Below are 17,994 nucleotides of genomic sequence, written 5' to 3' on the forward strand. Positions count from 1 at the left end.
CTCTTTCTTGGGTTTCTGCTGCCTGAGGTATTCACTGAGCACGCTGTCAGTTGGGGCCATCTTCGTGATGTATTCTTGGATGTTTGTTGTCTCATCCTGGACTGTGGTGCTGACACTCACCAGTCCCCGACCCCCTTCCTTCCGCTTAGCGTACAGCCTCAGGGTGCTGGACTTGGGGTGAAACCCTCCATGCATGGTAAGGAGCTTTCTTGTCTTTATGTCAGTGGCTTCTATCTCCTCCTTTGGCCAGCCTATTACCCCAGCAGGGTACCTGATCACGGGCAGGGCGTACGTGTTGATGGCCCGGATCTTGTTCTTACCGTTCAACTGACTCCTCAGGACTTGTCTGACCCTCTGCAGGTACTTGGTGGTTGCAGCTTTCCTAGCAGCCTCTTCATGGTTCCCATTCGCCTGCGGGATCCCCAGGTACTTGTAACTGTCCTCTATGTCTGCAATGTTGCCTTCTGGTAGTTCAATCCCCTCAGTTCTGACTACCTTCCCTCTCTTTGTTACCATCCGACTACACTTCTCCAGCCCGAACGACATTCCAATGTCATTGCTGTATAGCCTGGTAGTGTGGATCAGTGAATCGATGTCTCGTTCACTCTTGGCATACAGCTTGATGTCATCCATGTACAGGAGGTGGCTGACAACTGCTCCGTTCCGTAGTCGGTATCCGTAGCCAGTCTTGTTAATGATCTCACTGAGGGGGTTCAGGCCTATGCAGAACAGCAGTGGGGACAGAGCATCTCCTTGGTAGATCCCGCACTTGATGGTGACTTGTGCTATGGGCTTGGAATTGGCCTCTAGTGTTGTACGCCACATCCCCATTGAGTTCCTGATGAAGGCTCTTAGGGTCCCATTGATCTTGTACAATTCTAGGCATTCCAGTATCCAGCTGTGGGGCATTGAGTCATAGGCCTTCTTGTAATCAATCCAGGCAGTGCACAGGTTGGTTAGTCTGGTCTTGCAGTCTCGGCTGACTGTTCTGTCTACCAGTAGCTGGTGTTTTGCGCCTCTGGTATTCTTGCCAATTCCTTTCTGTGTCCCGCTCATGTATTGACCCATGTGCCTGTTCATCTTAGCCGATATGATGCCTGACAGGAGCTTCCATGTAGTACTGAGGCAGATTATTGGTCGGTAGTTCGAGGGGACTGGTCCCTTCTTGGGGTCCTTGGGGATCAGGACCGTCCGACCTTCGGTTAGCCATTCCGGGTGTCCCTCGTTAACTAACAGCTGGTTCATTTGTGCTGCCAGACGCTCGTGGAGTGCAGTCAGCTTCTTTAGCCAGTAGGCGTGAACCATGTCGGGCCCTGGTGCTGTCCAACTCTTCATACTGGAGACCCTTTCTTGGATATCTGCCACTGTGATGGTTACTGGACCCTGTTCAGGGAGGTCGCTATGGTCTGCCCTCAGATCCACTAGCCACTGAGCATTGCCGTTATGGGTTGCGTCCTTCTCCCATATGCTCTTCCAGTATTGCTCCGTCTCCAGCCTTGGTGGTGCTGTTCTCTTATTATTGTTCCCTTGCCACTGAGAGTACACCTTTGCTGGTTCTGTGGAGAACAGCTGGTTTATTCTCCTGCCTTCTATCTCTCTGGTGTACCTCCTCAAGCGGCTGGCCAAGGCTGTGAGTCTTTGCTTGGCAGTTTCCAAGGCCTCAGGTATGGACAGCTTGCTGTATTTCTCATGCACCTTCTTTGTCGCACCTTTCTGCAACTCCGTTAGTTGGCTAACCTCCCTCCGTGCTACTTTGATCTTGCCCTCTAGCCTCCTTCTCCATGGAGGGTACTGCCCCTTGTGGTTGTTCAACTTGTAGCCAAGCATCTCACTGATCACTGCTGCCGTATTGTAGATCAGCTTGTTAGTGTCGGTAATCGTGGTTGTAGGTATTGTCCGTAGCGCTGCATTAACATCATCTAGCAGACCTTCTGAGGGTACTTCACGTAATCTTGGTAACCGGCAACGGGGGGTCCAGGTTTCAAGCTTGGCCATGATCCTATCTTTCAGGTCAGTTCCTCTCGCACTCAACGATCCTTCTCCTGTCGCACTTGGGGCTATGTACCCAATCTCGGGTGGGGGTGATGATATCTCCCCCCTGACCTGGCGTCCTGACTCCTCCTTGCCGTAGCATTTATGTTGTACCTCGTCAATCTCTAGCTGTGAGAGCAGTCCCTTCTTTCGAATGTTGGAACACTGAGCTACTAGTTGTTTCGCCGTCATTGTGGATGTTGGGTATCGAAGAATCCATAGGTCCCTCATCCTATTCATGTAGCCCCTTCCGCCGGGGTTACTTGCATAGTAGCATTCCAACAACGCCCTGTTTTCGTCTCTTGCCCACCGATGCCTTCTTGTTCCAGTAGCCCACTTCTCGTCAGGGTGCCCTGGTTCCTCAACACCTGACGCGGACCTTGTTGATCCGGGCGACGTCCGAGCCGGCATGCCTTCATATTTATCTGTCTCGCTCATGTCTGCGGTAGGCTCGCTTAGCATAGGGGGTCTAGCCTTAGGACCCTTACTGGATACAGACGCCCCAGGCAGGAATCGAACTTGCGATCCTCTGCTCCAAAAAAAAAAAAAATATATATATATATATATAAACGTTTTATGACCTTTTCAAACAGCCATTTTATTACTTACACACTGTGCTCATACGTACATGACAGGTGATCTGTTTTACCTAGCACCTGCGCACACTCACTAATAGATACTTCTACTACTTGGATGAATTTTCTCTGAAAAGAATCTAGGACATTGGTGCAAACCAGTGTAATGTATCAGACAGTTACTCCACAAAAGCCACAATCTAATTCAGTCAAGTAGACTGAACAATTTCATCTGTGTCCTGACAAATTAAATCAAAATACAGTTTGGAGTGATTCTTTTGATTCTTTTGTGGATTGATTATCCACCAGCCTTCCACCTACAGCATATGCTGCATTTAGAGCAGGTTCTTATACACACTTGCAGAAATTGTAATGTCCATGTGAATAAACAGAAAATCATTTCCCTTAAGTGCTTCTTGATGTATTCAGCTCAAATACACAGCCATGAAGTTAAAGCTGCATTAAGCCTTTTTTCGTTATCATACAGTAGAATTGCAACAAAACCTCACAGAAACACAACCTTAATATATCATTCATTTATTAAGTTGTTAGTAACTGTTTTCTACTTTATTTAAGCTCCCAGCAGAAAAGGAGCAACATGAAAATCCCACTGGCATCATATTTTTGAAAAACTGGCAAAGAAGGCACTTGAATATTCAGATATATTTATTTTCTTTTGCTCCGCTTTAGGCAACCACCAACTCCTGAGGAAAACATCTTTACCTTTAGCTCCTACATGCTGAATGTTCTCCATCAATGTACTTTGGCTGTCTTGACAGTGAGTTATTCTGAGGTGTTTTATAAAAAAAAAATTTTATTTAGACAAAGCTAAAATCTGCAAAAGTGCTTGAAATTCCTCTAAGTTCAGCACAACAGCAAGTTACAAATTACCGGCGATGGTTCACTGTTTAATATTAAAGAAATGCTCAGTGGAGCTTACATATTCCTGACCTGGTAGAGGTCAAAAACAAAGCTTTTGTTTGGTTTTTTAAATGAGAGGGGGAAAAAATCACGAAAACATTTTGTATCAGTTTTCCTCTCCGTGTAAATCCCAGTAGGCGTCGAGCCTCAGAGCCTACTGGAATTTACAGACCAATCTTTTTCTAGAAAAGTCTGCTCTTTGGAGTCAGCAAAATATATGGAGGCTTAACAGTCATTTCCATATGGATTACTTGGTGTTATGCAGTGGGTAGCACAGCGTTAGGATTTTGACAGTCATTTTCCTTAAGTTGTCAGGGGAGATGCCGGTAACAAGCCAGGCAGGGAGTTAAGGCATGGAAGTGTGTGTGTGGGAATGTATAAATGCGTGCAAGCTGTCTTTCTGGGCTCTTTATGGACAGTATAGGGAAATATCAGTTCTTGGGGCATCGCTGCATCCTTTGTGCTTGTCTCTTGAAATCTAAACATTAAAATAAGTTCCTGACAGGTTATTTGTCAGTGTTCAGAGCATCGTTGGGTCAAAGACACCACATGAACTTGTTCAGAGCCTCCTAACTTGTTTTTACTTCTATCCAAAATTAAGAGGAGGAGGATAATTGGAGCAGTCAGATGGCACGTATTTATTGAAGCCGTGTGCCCCCGATTAATGTTAGCTATTAAAAATATTTTAGTCGTGCATGTTGCGAACCACTAATGCGTGAACTTTTTAACACAAGAAAAATGAAGTGCATCGTGATAAAGCTGTTACAAAGCATAACTGTTAATTTAAGCGTGCCTCACAGGGTTCAAAGCACATAATTGAGTGGTATGGGTGGGGGTGTTGGCGGCAGAGCTTTAGCTCTGCTTGACCTGCTGCAGCAAGGACGGACTGCTCACACAACTTATTGATGGCCACTTCTATGTCACGTTGACTTTTGAAAGGGAAACCATGAGTGCAGGCACGTGGAAAATCCTCTGTGGATCGGAGTGAATGTGTGCGGCTAGGCTGCGCTGGAAACACTGCGGGGAGCAGCTGAAAATTGTGCCACATTTTCTGCCTGTCAGTGTGACTGCCAGTCTGCAGTTAAGAAGAAGAATTCTCTCTGAAATAATTCTTCACACTTACGCACATGCAGCCCATGAAATGTAAGCTATTAATCTCTTAAGAGCTATTTGTGTCAAGTTTTCTGCGTGCAGAAGTAGACTGTAAACAGAACATGTGGTCAGACCCCTGCGAGTGTGCTTCGTAATGGATGGGCAGCCGTTGGTTACTAATACCTGTGTTTTTGAATAGAACATCAATAAGTCCTTGTTGCTGCATTAACTCCTGGTGCAGTGTTTGGGAGCCCTGTGCGGAGGATCAATCGAGGAGGAGAAGTTTCGATAAATCTCCTTGCTGCCAAGTAAAAGGCAGAATTGTGTGTTGAATAAAAGGAGAATAATTAGAGTTTCTTTGTATATTTAATGGGGATAAGAACTGAAAGACTGCTGCATGATCCTTCTTTGACCAGAGTGTGCCTGTATTTGTGCAAAAGGATTCTTTCCTTTCTATGTGCGTGAATAATCATCCATTGTCTTTTTAACTGCTGTTGAAATTGCCTGCTCTTTTTTTCCCTTCTTATTTGTTAGCTGAGTTTTATGTGCACAGGGTCCTAAAAAGTCATTTCAGTCATAAAAAGATTGAGCTTCCTTCCTGAGTTTGTGTCAGGCAGCTGGACTTCTACACTGTACAAGAGGAGATACTAAAATGGACTTGCTATGTATGCGGTGGTGATTAGTTTAGAAGGAGGCGGCGTATTGTCAGCCCTAATCTGATTTTATTACATTCTTCTTAGAAGGATGGGGTTTGGGTAGCACGTGTGCATTCCCTGTCACAAGGTCTTAAAATGAGCTATCTGTTAATCAGAGTGATTCTCCTGGCTGAGCTATTTTTGGCTGCATGAACATGGAAGCTCGCCTCCAGTGAAATGCAATAGATTAGGCTGAATTTCACCACACCGTCTAATCATTTATTGTAGCTGGTGGCATTTATTTTCTAACTTTTTTCTTCTTCTCTTAAACAATTTTTGTTTTGTTTTGTTTTTGTTTTGCTAAAGGAGTTTTTTTTAATTGCCCTAGTCGGCCTCTAGTCTCCAGGAGATGAGAAGTTCTAAAATTTATAGTGTTTGTATTAATATTTAAATTTGGACCAGTTTCTTTTTATACTGTGGTTATGAACTCGGTGTCATGCTGCACTTAACAGATTTAGTCATTCTTCAACAAAGTTTAAAAAAAAAAAGTAAGGCAATGTTATGACAAGTGCCATCTTAAAAAGAACATCTGCTTGAAATAAACTGCAAAGAGCTTAAAAGAAAACCCAGCTTATCATGTCAGCCAAGATTAAGAACCATCGCTGTGCTTCATAAAAGTTCCAGCCAGTTTTAAAGCGACTGCACTTCTTTCATATCAGGCTATTTCCAGTATTTATTTAACATTAATATCCTCCTTTTCTTCCTCCTTTCTTTCCACCCAGGCGTGCCTCTGTCCACTCAGTGGGGCCCTCAGGGCTACTTTTACGCCATCCAGATTTCCCAGTACGGTTTGAGCCATTACAGCAAAAACCTGACCGAGCGTGCTCCCCACGTTGATGTCTATGACACGGCCGAGGAGAGGGACAGCCGAGCCAACGCCGCGACCTGGAGTGTACCGAAGGGTTGCGGGCTCAGCCGCATCTATGACAAGACCAGGGCTACCTCCGTGCGGCAGTTCAGCGCTCCAGGTATTTAAGCCTTCCATTAGCCCAGATGGCCTCTGGGCAAGAAGCTTATCTCGTGTTAACTGTGGCTGTAGCAAGCATACCCTGAGGACAGGATGATAGTCTGCAGTGAGTCAGCGCCACAGGGAGAGTACGCTGACAGGCTGTCTGGTCTGACAGTGGACCCACAGCATAATGATATTCTTAGACAGTGTGATGGTTAAAGAAGCACACATTTCATCCTGTTTTGTCCCATTAATCAGACACTGAAATTGCAGCTAGTGTTAGAGACAAAAACACTTTGAGATTAGTTCAGTTTTTTTCCCTCTCTGGTAAAACATAAGTATGTAAATGTAGGTGTTGAAATGGAACTTCACCATCTTTATTAGTCGCAGGCAAAATAAAGCCATTATAGGTTATTGTGTTCTTTGTAAGGACTTGTTTTATGTCACTTTTTTTAACACAAGAGTCACAAATGTGTACTTATACCATTTAAAAACGAGCTATAATTTCCTGCCGGGACCTGTTGTAGCAGTCAGTATAAAAAGTATCTGATTTAGCCTATTTAGTACATTTCTACTAGACTGTATGTGGGTATTTTCATTGCATGTGTTAATAAACATATGTAGAATAGATTAACCCTTTAAAGCAAATTGTTTTTAATTCTGATTTGCCTACTATATTAGTACCAGCATTAATAGCTGTGAAGCTAATGGTAGTTCACTATGCTGCAGTGGCAAGCTAATGTCACTGAGGGGTCATCAGATAACTGTCACTGTTAGAAGTGATGTATTAATGATTTTATCACTGTTGCCCAGAGTTTATTCATCAACAATTAGTTTTTTAACGCTTAATTAAAATGTATTTTAGTAACACAGTACTAGCAGTATCATAACTGAATGTGTTATTAATAATATATGAAGGCTCGTGATAAGTGAAGGCCACCGAAGACGTTTTCTGTTTGTTGTCAAGGTTTCAGTGAGATTTGAATGTTGCTGTAAGAACCGCAGCAGAGACTGATGAATATTAACATATACCGCCTATTTCTCCATAAGTGCTTAGTTAATAGGGCTTCAGAAAATGGAGAATGTCATCACTTGTAATAAAACAGACTGAATAATGGGGCTGTCCTTGCTGCCATTTCGCACTGTTTCAACTATGAGGAATCTAATTTCATTCAGCTCACTCACTCATATGGCCTTCTGTCTTATGCATCTAAAATTTGATCTATAAAAAGGGGTTAAAAAAAGAAAAAGAAAAAGGAAAAAGTCTCCCACTTCATGTTTTTACATTGTTCCAAACAGAGTTGTATTGAGGGCTGCAGCATGTGGTGGGTATGGATAAGATACTGCAAGTTTGAGCAGGCGACTCTTATTCTCACCGAGTGGTTGACTTGGAGGAGACGCGGTGCCATTTAGGGAGAAATAAATTGCTGTTACATCTGCTTCAGCGTATGCTTGAATAATTGCATATATGCATTTTTAGACTGAAATTGTTGATCTAAGAGTGCTTAGACTGTAGCTTGTATTATGATTTATTAACTCTCTGTGACGTATTTACTTAGCTCTTGTCATGTCGTGTTAATCTTGGGAGTCGGCAAATCAAGAAAAAAAGGAGACTCGGCTGGTGCTTGATTAATGTGCTCTTCTGTGTAGCTTTACACTCAGTTTTAGATTCTTTGTAGAAGTACAAACATTAACAAACGTCCTTATGTTTGTTTCAGATAAGCTTGCAGGTAGCACAAAGTTATTGGATTTAACACTGTAAAGAAAACTAGTGAGCACAGATGCTCCCACAGAACCATTAATCTCATGATTTAATACTTGTCACAAATATGTTAGTACATTTATTTCAAATTGTTTCAGTTTTGTAAAAAAACAAACAAAAAAAAACAGAGTTTATAGTTTAAAATTGGAAGTGTGAGAATAGTCTGAGAATCCTAGGAGATGATAAATATAGAGGATCCCTTGGGAATGCTGCAATATGGGCGTCTTTCTCGACACTATACTTTACTGTCGAAGACAGCACTGCGCCTCAGATTTTCACTCTGTAGCATACCTTATTCCAACAATGATCTAACAACAAGCACAAAATACACAGTGTGAAACGGCAGCTATGCACTGGCTGTTATAAAAGTCACATTTGCAGAATATCTCTTTAATAAAAGCATCAACCACTGACACAAATAATATTCCCAGGAAAAGCAGGATTTGCACAGACTAATGTTCATTTAGGTTAACTGTAAGGTGGCAGAGCATGAAACGGTGGTCTCAGCTAAGGCTGGGGACTCCAAACGTATTCTTTTGCTTTGGGATTCACACTGATGCTCAAATAAATACAGTTACCAGCTTCATAAATGTTTTATTTCATGTGTCTAAAACGGGGAAAAAACATCAGCTGATAGGAGATTTTTAAGTCGCCAAATATAAGATAAGATAAACTTTAATATCAGTAATGGTGTCAAAACCTGGTCAGGCTCTATTGTTAACACATGATCAGACTCTAGACAATGCACAGTGTTTTCTGTTATTATGTTGTGAAACAGGAAATGCAGCACCACTGCGCATCTTACGTGTGGTAAATTAAAGCTCTACTCATCAGATTTGTGGTTACAGTAAAGATTGGAGATCTTGGCCTAGTTTTAGAGCTTTAAAGTGACCGAGGCCAGGAGATAGCTGGCAGAGTTATTTTGGGGATTGGAAGAAGTCAACATCTTATACCCGGCGCTGACTGTGAGCTGTCTTTATTCTCCTCTGATCTCCTGCTGATGTTTCCAGGACACACTCTCCGTCCTCTGCCGAGCTCCTGTCTCTACAGTAATCCCCACCCCCCACCCCACACACACACACACACACACACACACACACACACACACACACACACACACACACACACACACACACACACACACACACACACACACACAATTCTTCCACTTTCAACCTCTCATCATCACCAATTTCTTTTTTCCCACCACCCTCCACTTTTTTCTCCCTGCTGCTTGCTCACTTTGCTTTAAAGCTCAGCTCACCATTATTGCTCTTTCCTACCTTGACTTCATGTTATCATGATCATAAGTAGCCTTCATTCTCCATTAATCTTCCCTGTCTACTCCAGATTTCTGTCAGTCTTCCACCTCTGTTGACTTATTTCCACCCACTTATCGCCCCTCAGCACTCCTGTGCTTCCTAAACATTGCAGTCATATTTCCCCAATCCATTCTGATGCCTTATTCTTGTCTCTCATCAAACTTTCCTCATTTTCTTCCTCTGCTGTCAGTTTTCCTTTCTGTCTCTGCCTCCCTACACTTCCTCCTCCTACTCCCTTCTTCCTGTTGCAGTCCTTTTTTTTTTCTTTCCTCCTTACTGTATCTAGGGCACGAGTGTTGAGCAATCTCTCCAAGCCTCTGACAACTGGATCAATCGTCAGTCCCCTGATAATAACCTACCATCCACCATCTGCACTATCCTGCCCAAACGCTGTCTGCCACTGAGCACCTTTATTTTCTCAATCCCCTTGTGGTTGGTTGATAGTTCAGAAATGCATTTTGTTCCCCTGATAAGGTGGAATCACGCTATCAAAGAAAAATGGCTTTTGTGGTGCATGCAGACAACCCTGCGCGGGTATCTGCGGTACCATCTGCACGGCAACTTTGGCATGAACAGTGCCATCCTTTGTGACCGCAACGAGTCACCCTTCACTACTCGTTCAATCAAGGAAAAGAGAGTTTGCCTGCTTCTGTGTCTGAGTTTCCAGACTGTATCATTACTGTCGTGTTGAGACCGGTTAAAGAGCAGCCTAGTCCCTCGGCAAAAGAGCAGCGACTACATACACTTACTAGTTTTGCTACAGAAACAGTGTTACTCATGAGAAATGGCTAATAGCTACACTGCTTGTAGGATAAGCATTATGGTTGACATGTCTCAGATTAGTACAGAGCCATGGTTTCACTTTCGTAAATAGTTAATAATAATGTATGTAGATGGAGTGGAAGAACAGCTAACGTCAGCTACATGAGGTTTAGTGATGATACTGAACCACAGTCTGCTTACTTTGTCTTTTTTTTTTAATGTATGAACACAAAATATCCTTTAAAGAAATTTCCTTCCTTTTTCAACCAAACCCAGTCAGTGATCTAATAAATATGTCAGTCAATAATAACTGCTACCACAATCTGATTTCATGCTTCGAACAGAACAAGTAGTTTTTCCCAGATCAGCGGGGATCATTTAGATTGGTTACCTTCCAGCAGCTGCTCTTTGCTCCATTACATCCTTGCAAATCTTGGTGTTTTTTTATTTTTATTTTAATTGTTATAGTCCTATTTTGTGGGCGCTCTTGATGAGAAGTCGCCCACCTCTCGTCTGATGGCTGAATGTGAGGCTGCAGAGATAAGAGACGTGGCGTTTGCATTTGAGCAGCTTAAAACGGCTCCGATAGAGGTGAAGGAGACTGAACTGTAAACAGTGGATTCGACATCAAAAGCGGTAGCGCCGGGTCACAGGCGTGAAACGTCTTTCTTTGAATCCTTTGTGGATTATTAAGCAATCTGAACCCATCACAGGAAAAAGACTGCAACTATACCGAGAGATTATCCTGCATGTAAATACTTTGAGGTGGTGTTGCAGAGAAAGGTGTGATTTTCAAAAAAGTCTTTAGAATTGTATCTTTTCATATCAAAGTCAACAGTGTCTGTCGTGGCTGAGTATTTATCAAGATTTTTAGGGCCTTGGAAAAATGCTGTTTGCTCACAATCCCCGTGCAAAATAACACAAAGTTTCAAAGAAGAATGGTGCAGGGGAATTGCAGAGCATTAGGTGTAAAGCTGCTGAAGAGCTTTCTGCACAGACTGAAGTAACCAAAGAGGAATTTTCTCACGGTTTGGGGGGGAAAAACTGATTGAATAATCAATATCGAAAAAAAAAAACAGTTTGCAGTCCTAAATACATTAACACCCCCCCCCCCCCCCCCCCCCCAAAAAAACCACCCCTTATTATTGTTTTTTAATTAAATTTGCTGTTTTAGCTGTGCGTGTGCTGTAGTGATGGAAAAATCACACTTCCATCGACTGTTGTCTCGTCACTTGTCAGGTCTTTTGTTGTCCGCACATGTACTGCAGGCACTGTGCACGCTTTCAAGTGTGCGCCTCACACACTCGGTCATGTACACAAGCGTGATTTACACGGGCGTATTTCTAGCCGCGTGTCATCCCCGTCTCCAGACTTATTGCTAAACAGCTAGGGAGCCCGAGCGGTGGAGGTGGAATCTCGTCTATATTCCCTGCCCATCCTTTATTGATGGCAGAGTAATCACAGGGCCAGAGTACAAATCCACTTACTCTCTGCATTGCCTTAAGTAATGGATTTATGAGTGCATTAAAGAGCCGTAGTCATCCAGAGGCCCCTGCCAGACTGTCTCTCTCCTTCATTCTCTTCTTGATCGACTCTCTTTGAGCCTCACTAGGCCTCATCTGCTTCTGCTTTCTCAGCGTATGTGATGTGAGATCTCTCCGTCTTCTGATTTCAATTGTCTCCTCACTATTGGCTCATTTTCACCCTCTCCCATCTAGGCCTGGCTCTAAGAGCTCTTGTGTGAGCCATCACTCCATTACTCTCCTTTTCCTTGACTTTTTGACCCTTTCTCTTCTTTATCCTTGGAGGAGCCTCGATTAGAAAACATTCTCCTCGTTTTTTTGTTGTTTTTCTGCTGTGCACACCAAAGAGTAAGGCAAAAGCAGGGATCATTCTTGAACCGCTCGCTGTTCGGGGTCTTGAAATGAAGTCGGAGCTGAACTATAGTGACACAAAGGTGATCCACTGTCAGAGGTGGCAGTGTGGAAAGTGAAAATTATCCGAGTTTCTACTTTGAGCTCTGACTGGAGGAGATGTGGGGATGCAAATAGAGAAGTTGGTGCAATATATCAACTTCTTCTTTCACTCTGTTGTTCCCTCATGCTGCTCCTCTATTCCTTTCCACACTGTCTTCCCTCTCCTCTCTGTCCTCCTTATTAAGCTCAGTGTGCAGAGACACAGCCGTACTGCACATCCCTGGAGAAGCTCGTCCTAGTGTGTGTGTGTGTGTGTGTGTGTGTGTGTGTGTGTGCGTGCACTGTCTCTCTCACACACACACACACAAACAGCAAGGAACATCACACGGGTAATAATACAAAATCCAGGGTAGTTAAAATGTTAAGCTTCTGACCAGTGATTGATTTTAAAGTAGGCCCATTGTGATTGATCATTAAAAAAGGGAAAAAAAGATGAGCCATTATATAAACAGACCACCAGAGGAGTATATTAAGAGACAGACAGATTTAAAAAAGCTTCCAGTAAACTAAAAATAGCACGTTATCAGCCAGTAATGATGTTTTCAAGTTCTTAAAGAAGTCAGTCAAATGAGACAAAGTGTCTTTGAGTAAATGTTGTTAAATGTTTTTTCTCCCACCCCCCTCACTTCCCATTACCACAGACTCCTCCGAAGGCGTGTCCCTCCAGATGGGCAACTCCAAAGACTTCATCCTCAGCTTGGACCTCAAGTTTATCTCCAACGGCAGCGTGTCTGTAATCCTTGAAACCACAGAGAAGGGCCCTCCCTTCACAATCCACTACGTGACCAGCACACAGCTCATCGCCTTCAGAGAGCGTGACATCACCTACGGGATTGGACCGCGAACCGCTTGGAGCACTCTGACCCGGGATCTGCTCACCGACCTCAGGAAGGGCGTCGGACTGTCCAACACCAAGGCTGTTAAGGCCACAAAGGTCCGTTCAACTCAAAGCACTGGTTCAAAAAGCACCTGTGCTCAAATATTTGTGGTCTAGTGACGATGCACTTGCAGCTGGGATAATTAGTTGATTAGTTGAACTGGCAGTTCTCATTTTAAAAGCAAAAGTTCCACAAAAAAACCTTTAATGTACTTTTTGTACATTTTTCACTACTTTCTCACATTTTATAGAAAACAGTCCATTAAGGAAGTATAGTTATATTTATGGTGATGATGTATGCATTTCATTATCAAAGCTACTTACAAGTCTTTGCCACTTGTATTGTGTCAGAGGGTTTCTTTGTGTTAGATTTAACTCCATGTATGTGAACTAAATACTGTTATTATTTGGCTTTATGAAGACTAAATCTGCAGTATGTAGAACTCATGAATGCCAAGTCCTAACTCCCTTCATCTACTGTCTCTTTTCAGATTATGCCCAGACGTGTGGTGCGATTAGTCCTGCATGGGCGTGGATTTGTTGACAACATCACCATCTCCACCACTGCGCACATGGCCGCATTCTTTGCCGCCAGCGACTGGCTGCTGCGCAACCAGGACGAGCGAGGCGGATGGCCTATCATGGTCACCCGTAAACTAGGCGAAGGCTTCAGACCTCTGGAGCCCGGCTGGTACTCGGCCATGGCTCAGGGCCAGGCCATGTCCACCCTTGTGAGAGCCTACCTCCTCACCAAGGACCAGGCGTACCTCAACGCTGCCCTGAAGGCAGTAGGACCTTATAAGGTGCCTTCAGCACAGCATGGGGTCAAAGCTGTGTTCATGAACAAGTATGACTGGTATGAAGAATACCCCACCACACCCAGCTCCTTTGTGCTCAACGGCTTCATCTACTCCCTGCTGGGGCTCTACGACTTGACTGAGACAGCTGGAGAGAAGCTCGGCAGGGAGGCAGGGCAGCTGTTCAGCCGCGGCATGGAGTCACTGAAGGCCATGCTGCCGCTCTTTGACACCGGGTCCGGGAGCATTTATGACCTGCGTCACTTCATGTTGGGCACTGCGCCCAACTTGGCTCGCTGGGACTATCACACCACGCACATTAACCAGCTACAGCTGCTGGCATCCATAGACAACTCCCCCATCTTCAAGGATGTGGTCAAGCGCTGGAAAACCTACTTAAAAGGGATTCGTGCCAAGCACAATTAGACTAAACTCCAACCCACACACTATAAAGGCTGAGATGAGAAGAAGATCGATATATTGTGTGCGACTGAAGGAATGAATGAGCGGCCTATGCTCGCGTCGCGTGTCTGTGCACGTCCCAGATCTGGTTGAAGTCCAAAATCTGAAGTATGAGTTTAATCAGCTGAAGCTCTCAATACTCTCTCGTGTGCTCTGTTGCAGGTTTTTTAATTTCTGCAACATCCACTGTAGCTCTCCTCTCCCTGTTTCTTTTCTTTTCCTCCCTCTCTTGAGTTAGTGTTTGTAGTTATGCACAAACCTCATTTCAAAGTGAGAGTGTCTGCATTCAGGAAGGAAGTGTGTATGTGTTTGTGCGTGTGTGTGTGTGTGTGTGTGTGTGCGTGCGCGTTTTTAAAAAGAATATATGACATTGGTGAAAGATTAAAAACTCTGTGAATCACATTTCAGACATTCTTCGATGCATCCAGCACATTTTTCTTCTGCAATTGTATTTTTTTTTAACGTCATTTCAGATTAAAGTTTATTAAAACAAACTGTATATAACAGAATATATTATAAATTATTTGAAGGAGAACGTTGCCAAAAAACAAAAAAGCGCATCTTTTCAATATATAAGAAGCATTCGAATATTTCACCACAACAACATTTTTAATGCAAACCCTTCAATACTAAACCGTTTTAAATTACAACACAGGACTTTTTTTTAAGTGTCTCACATTTAATGTTTGGTTAGAGATGTTTATTAGAGAATTCATCCCTTTGTGGAAATGCTAGAAAATCAAAGTTTTATGATTCTCTCTAGACACAGATTAATGTTAGCCAATAATTATAGTATTACGTCTTTAGTAGATTTATCTTTTCCCCTCTAAAATAAATGTGAGGCTTCCGTTAAGCTGCTTGAAAGCTGCTCTGAGTAATAATCAAGCTAGTTCTCAGTAGCAATGTGATTGTTCCTGTGGTATTCACTGAGATAAATCAATGCAGCCCTGCAATAATGCTTAAAAATGATGAAGTTCTCATAATTAGCTGTAGCTTCTGTAATGTTGCTACTTGTATCCAATGGTCAGGCAGTGATACCACTGTGTAACCGTTTTTGTTCAAGGTTGCAGCTTCACATATGATTAACTTTGAGTTCAGCGTGTTTATTAACACATGTGTGTCCCATGTGAGAAATCCCAGCTGGCTGAATTTAAGACCAGAATAAATGCTCGCTTCTTTTCAGCTGCACAATCTAAAGTTTTGTTTCAAAAAGAAAAACTGTGTTTCCTACTTACACGCGTGATCGCAGGCCTGAACGAGGCTAAACGTTTAATACTAGATTAACCAAGAGGCATCAGTTAAAAGGTGATGCTAATGTGAAAACTTTTAAATGCCAAACTCCAGCTCCCCATGGAACCGTCATCGTTATAATTTCAGATCGGTGTTTTTTGCTTGGTGTGAATATCAGCACCGTCAGTCGTAGCCACATTTTAATTCATTCTTGTGCCCACCCCCCTCGTTCCCCTCCTCCTTTTTGACCTTTTCGGCTCGTTGTTTACTCGGGAACTCGTCTGAAAAGCCTTTCTTCTGTAACTCATATTTGGAACATGATAATTGCAGGATACGAGCGTAGGTGGTGTAGATGTCTCTGTTGTGTATTGGAGGAGATGAACGTGGGCAGCAGAAGCACAGCTGCATCTCACTACAATGTTAATTCACACCATTTAAATAGACAATGCCAGGAAGTACTAAAGCTGGAGGTAAATTCCTGACGAGCATGCAAAGGCTCGGTCCCAGCAGGCTCTCGTTGCTCCTCTCAGCCGCTGCAAGTGCATGAACTCGGCGTTTTTAATCTGAGCGCTGCCCTGTTGACCGCCGAGCGCAGAGAAAGAGGCCTGCCTGTGCTCTAACAATTCACCCGGCTAATAGGCTGGAGAGCTTGTTCACAGTACAGTCGCTGCTCACGGATGAGTCAGCATTCACCGGCATCGTACTCACAAACAACACAAAGCGGAGCCCTCAGCAACAATGAGGCTTTCATTGATCCAGCTTTGAAGATTTAAAGAAGCAGCAGATTGTTTTCTTCTGAATCCTGTTTTTAAAAAAAAATGTAACGCCAGTTTTTTGAGACAAAAATCGTTTTCCCACAAAGCCAGTTTTTCAGGTTATTTGAGTTTGCACTGGCAGGAAAAAAAATCAAAGGAACACTGAACATCCAAGTTCCCTTTTTCCAAACTGATTAACAAATCCCGACTTGAGTAGAAAGGCAGAACACAATAATGCACATTTAAACATCAAGTTTAATCACAAAAAAAAGTTTGGTTCTCAAAATAATGGTTCTAATGTGTAAGCATGTCTCTAATCTATTTTTTATATAACCTTGCTTTGTCATTTATTGTTTTTGTACTCTTGTTTTGTAATTGAAACATTACAAATGTGTCCAATAAAAGGGGAACCTTATAACTTTTTAACATTTATTTTCCATCAATCTTTTTTTTTTTTTAATGATGATTATATTCATTTTTATTAATTTTTCTCCTTTATAGGTTGTGGGAATGTTTATACCATAAAAGTTGTTTGAGATCTTTGGATAATCTGTTAGGGTTTATCTTTTTGTTGTTGTTGTTTTTGCTGATTCTAGTTTTCTTTACTTCCTGTTGGCTTTTTCTTCCTGTAAACACTTGCATAATTTATACACGACGAGCAGAAATATGTCCGTTGAGGGCGGGGGTAACGTTCAGGAATAGAAGTCTTTGTGTGAGAATAACTAGCTCCGTGTTGTTTATACCAAAGTCATCGATTCGAGTGTATTTGTATATTTTTGTGCAAAAACTGACTTCCATTCAGCATTTAATGATGTAAAGTCTCCTCGGAGATGTCATGGAGAGACACTGCCTTTTGAGAAATGCTACTTTTTCAGATGTAGGTTGAGTAGATATGTAAATGCTTATTGTAAAAGGGGTTGTGTGCAACTAGAGATTAGTGTTTAGTAAGCTACTGTTTAAAGGGAAATGAGCCAATAGCTGCAGGTTCTCCTTGAGTTTTTTTTTTTTTTTTTAAATTTAATTTTATTTCTTTTTTTCCTCTGCAGAGGAATAAGAGTTTTTCTAGTTAGACAAAAGCACAACTGTCGGTTATCGTCACATGAGTTTAGTTGTATTTCTTTTTTATGGATTACTTTTTTCCTTTTCAGGACAATGTGCAACGCCTTCATTAAGAAAGCTGCTATTGTTATTCACTGTGTAACAGGTATGAGAGCTTCTTTCTCCTCATTTCAGTGGCACCCTCTCCTCTGTCTCTACACTCTTTGTTTCAACACGTCAGCAAATGGCCACTGAGGTCAAATGTGATTTATGCAATAAAATGTTTACTGGGGTCGTGACACCACGAGAGACCCAGAGTTGTTGTACAGACTTTGCAACCGAAGCACAATGTGCAAATGCTACCATTTTTTTAGTCCAATGAAGAGAGGTGTTTATATACAGAGTAAATCTTTGTGCTTTAAGGTTTTGCTTTTTAAAGGTGTAAAAAATAAAAATAATAATTAAAAAAATCAATAAATAAAAGCATTTTTTTCTTAAATTCCTGGTATGTTTTATTTTTCAGAGGTTTGACATGAACACAGCAGCCTAATGAAGAATAGATAAAGAATAGATATGTCTAATGAAGCCATAGATTTATGCAATTATCAATCAGTTGTCGATAAATGGTGATCGGTTTTAGCCATTTATCAGTTTCCAGATTTCTAGAAAATATAAAAACATTTATTGGTTGTAGCTTTTCATTTCTGACAGTTTTATATTTTTTTCCCTCATATTTGATTAACAACTGAA

General features: G+C 42.3%; 1 protein-coding gene across 1 annotated transcript in view; it reads left to right on the top strand.

Moving 5' to 3' along the window:
* glceb (glucuronic acid epimerase b) overlaps nucleotides 1–15,755 on the top strand; it is a 57,104-nt gene extending 41,349 nt beyond the window's left edge. The window contains exons 4-6 of the mRNA XM_085156261.1: nucleotides 6,037–6,282; nucleotides 12,727–13,019; nucleotides 13,454–15,755. Coding sequence (XP_085012387.1) covers nucleotides 6,037–6,282; nucleotides 12,727–13,019; nucleotides 13,454–14,185 — 1,271 coding nt within the window. The 3' untranslated portion in view covers nucleotides 14,186–15,755. The remainder of the gene's footprint in view (nucleotides 1–6,036; nucleotides 6,283–12,726; nucleotides 13,020–13,453) is intronic.
* Nucleotides 15,756–17,994: the final 2,239 nt, after the last annotated feature.

The sequence above is a fragment of the Neolamprologus multifasciatus genome, chromosome 1, assembly GCF_963576455.1.
Source record: "Neolamprologus multifasciatus chromosome 1, fNeoMul1.2, whole genome shotgun sequence".
NCBI lineage: Eukaryota > Metazoa > Chordata > Actinopteri > Cichliformes > Cichlidae > Neolamprologus > Neolamprologus multifasciatus.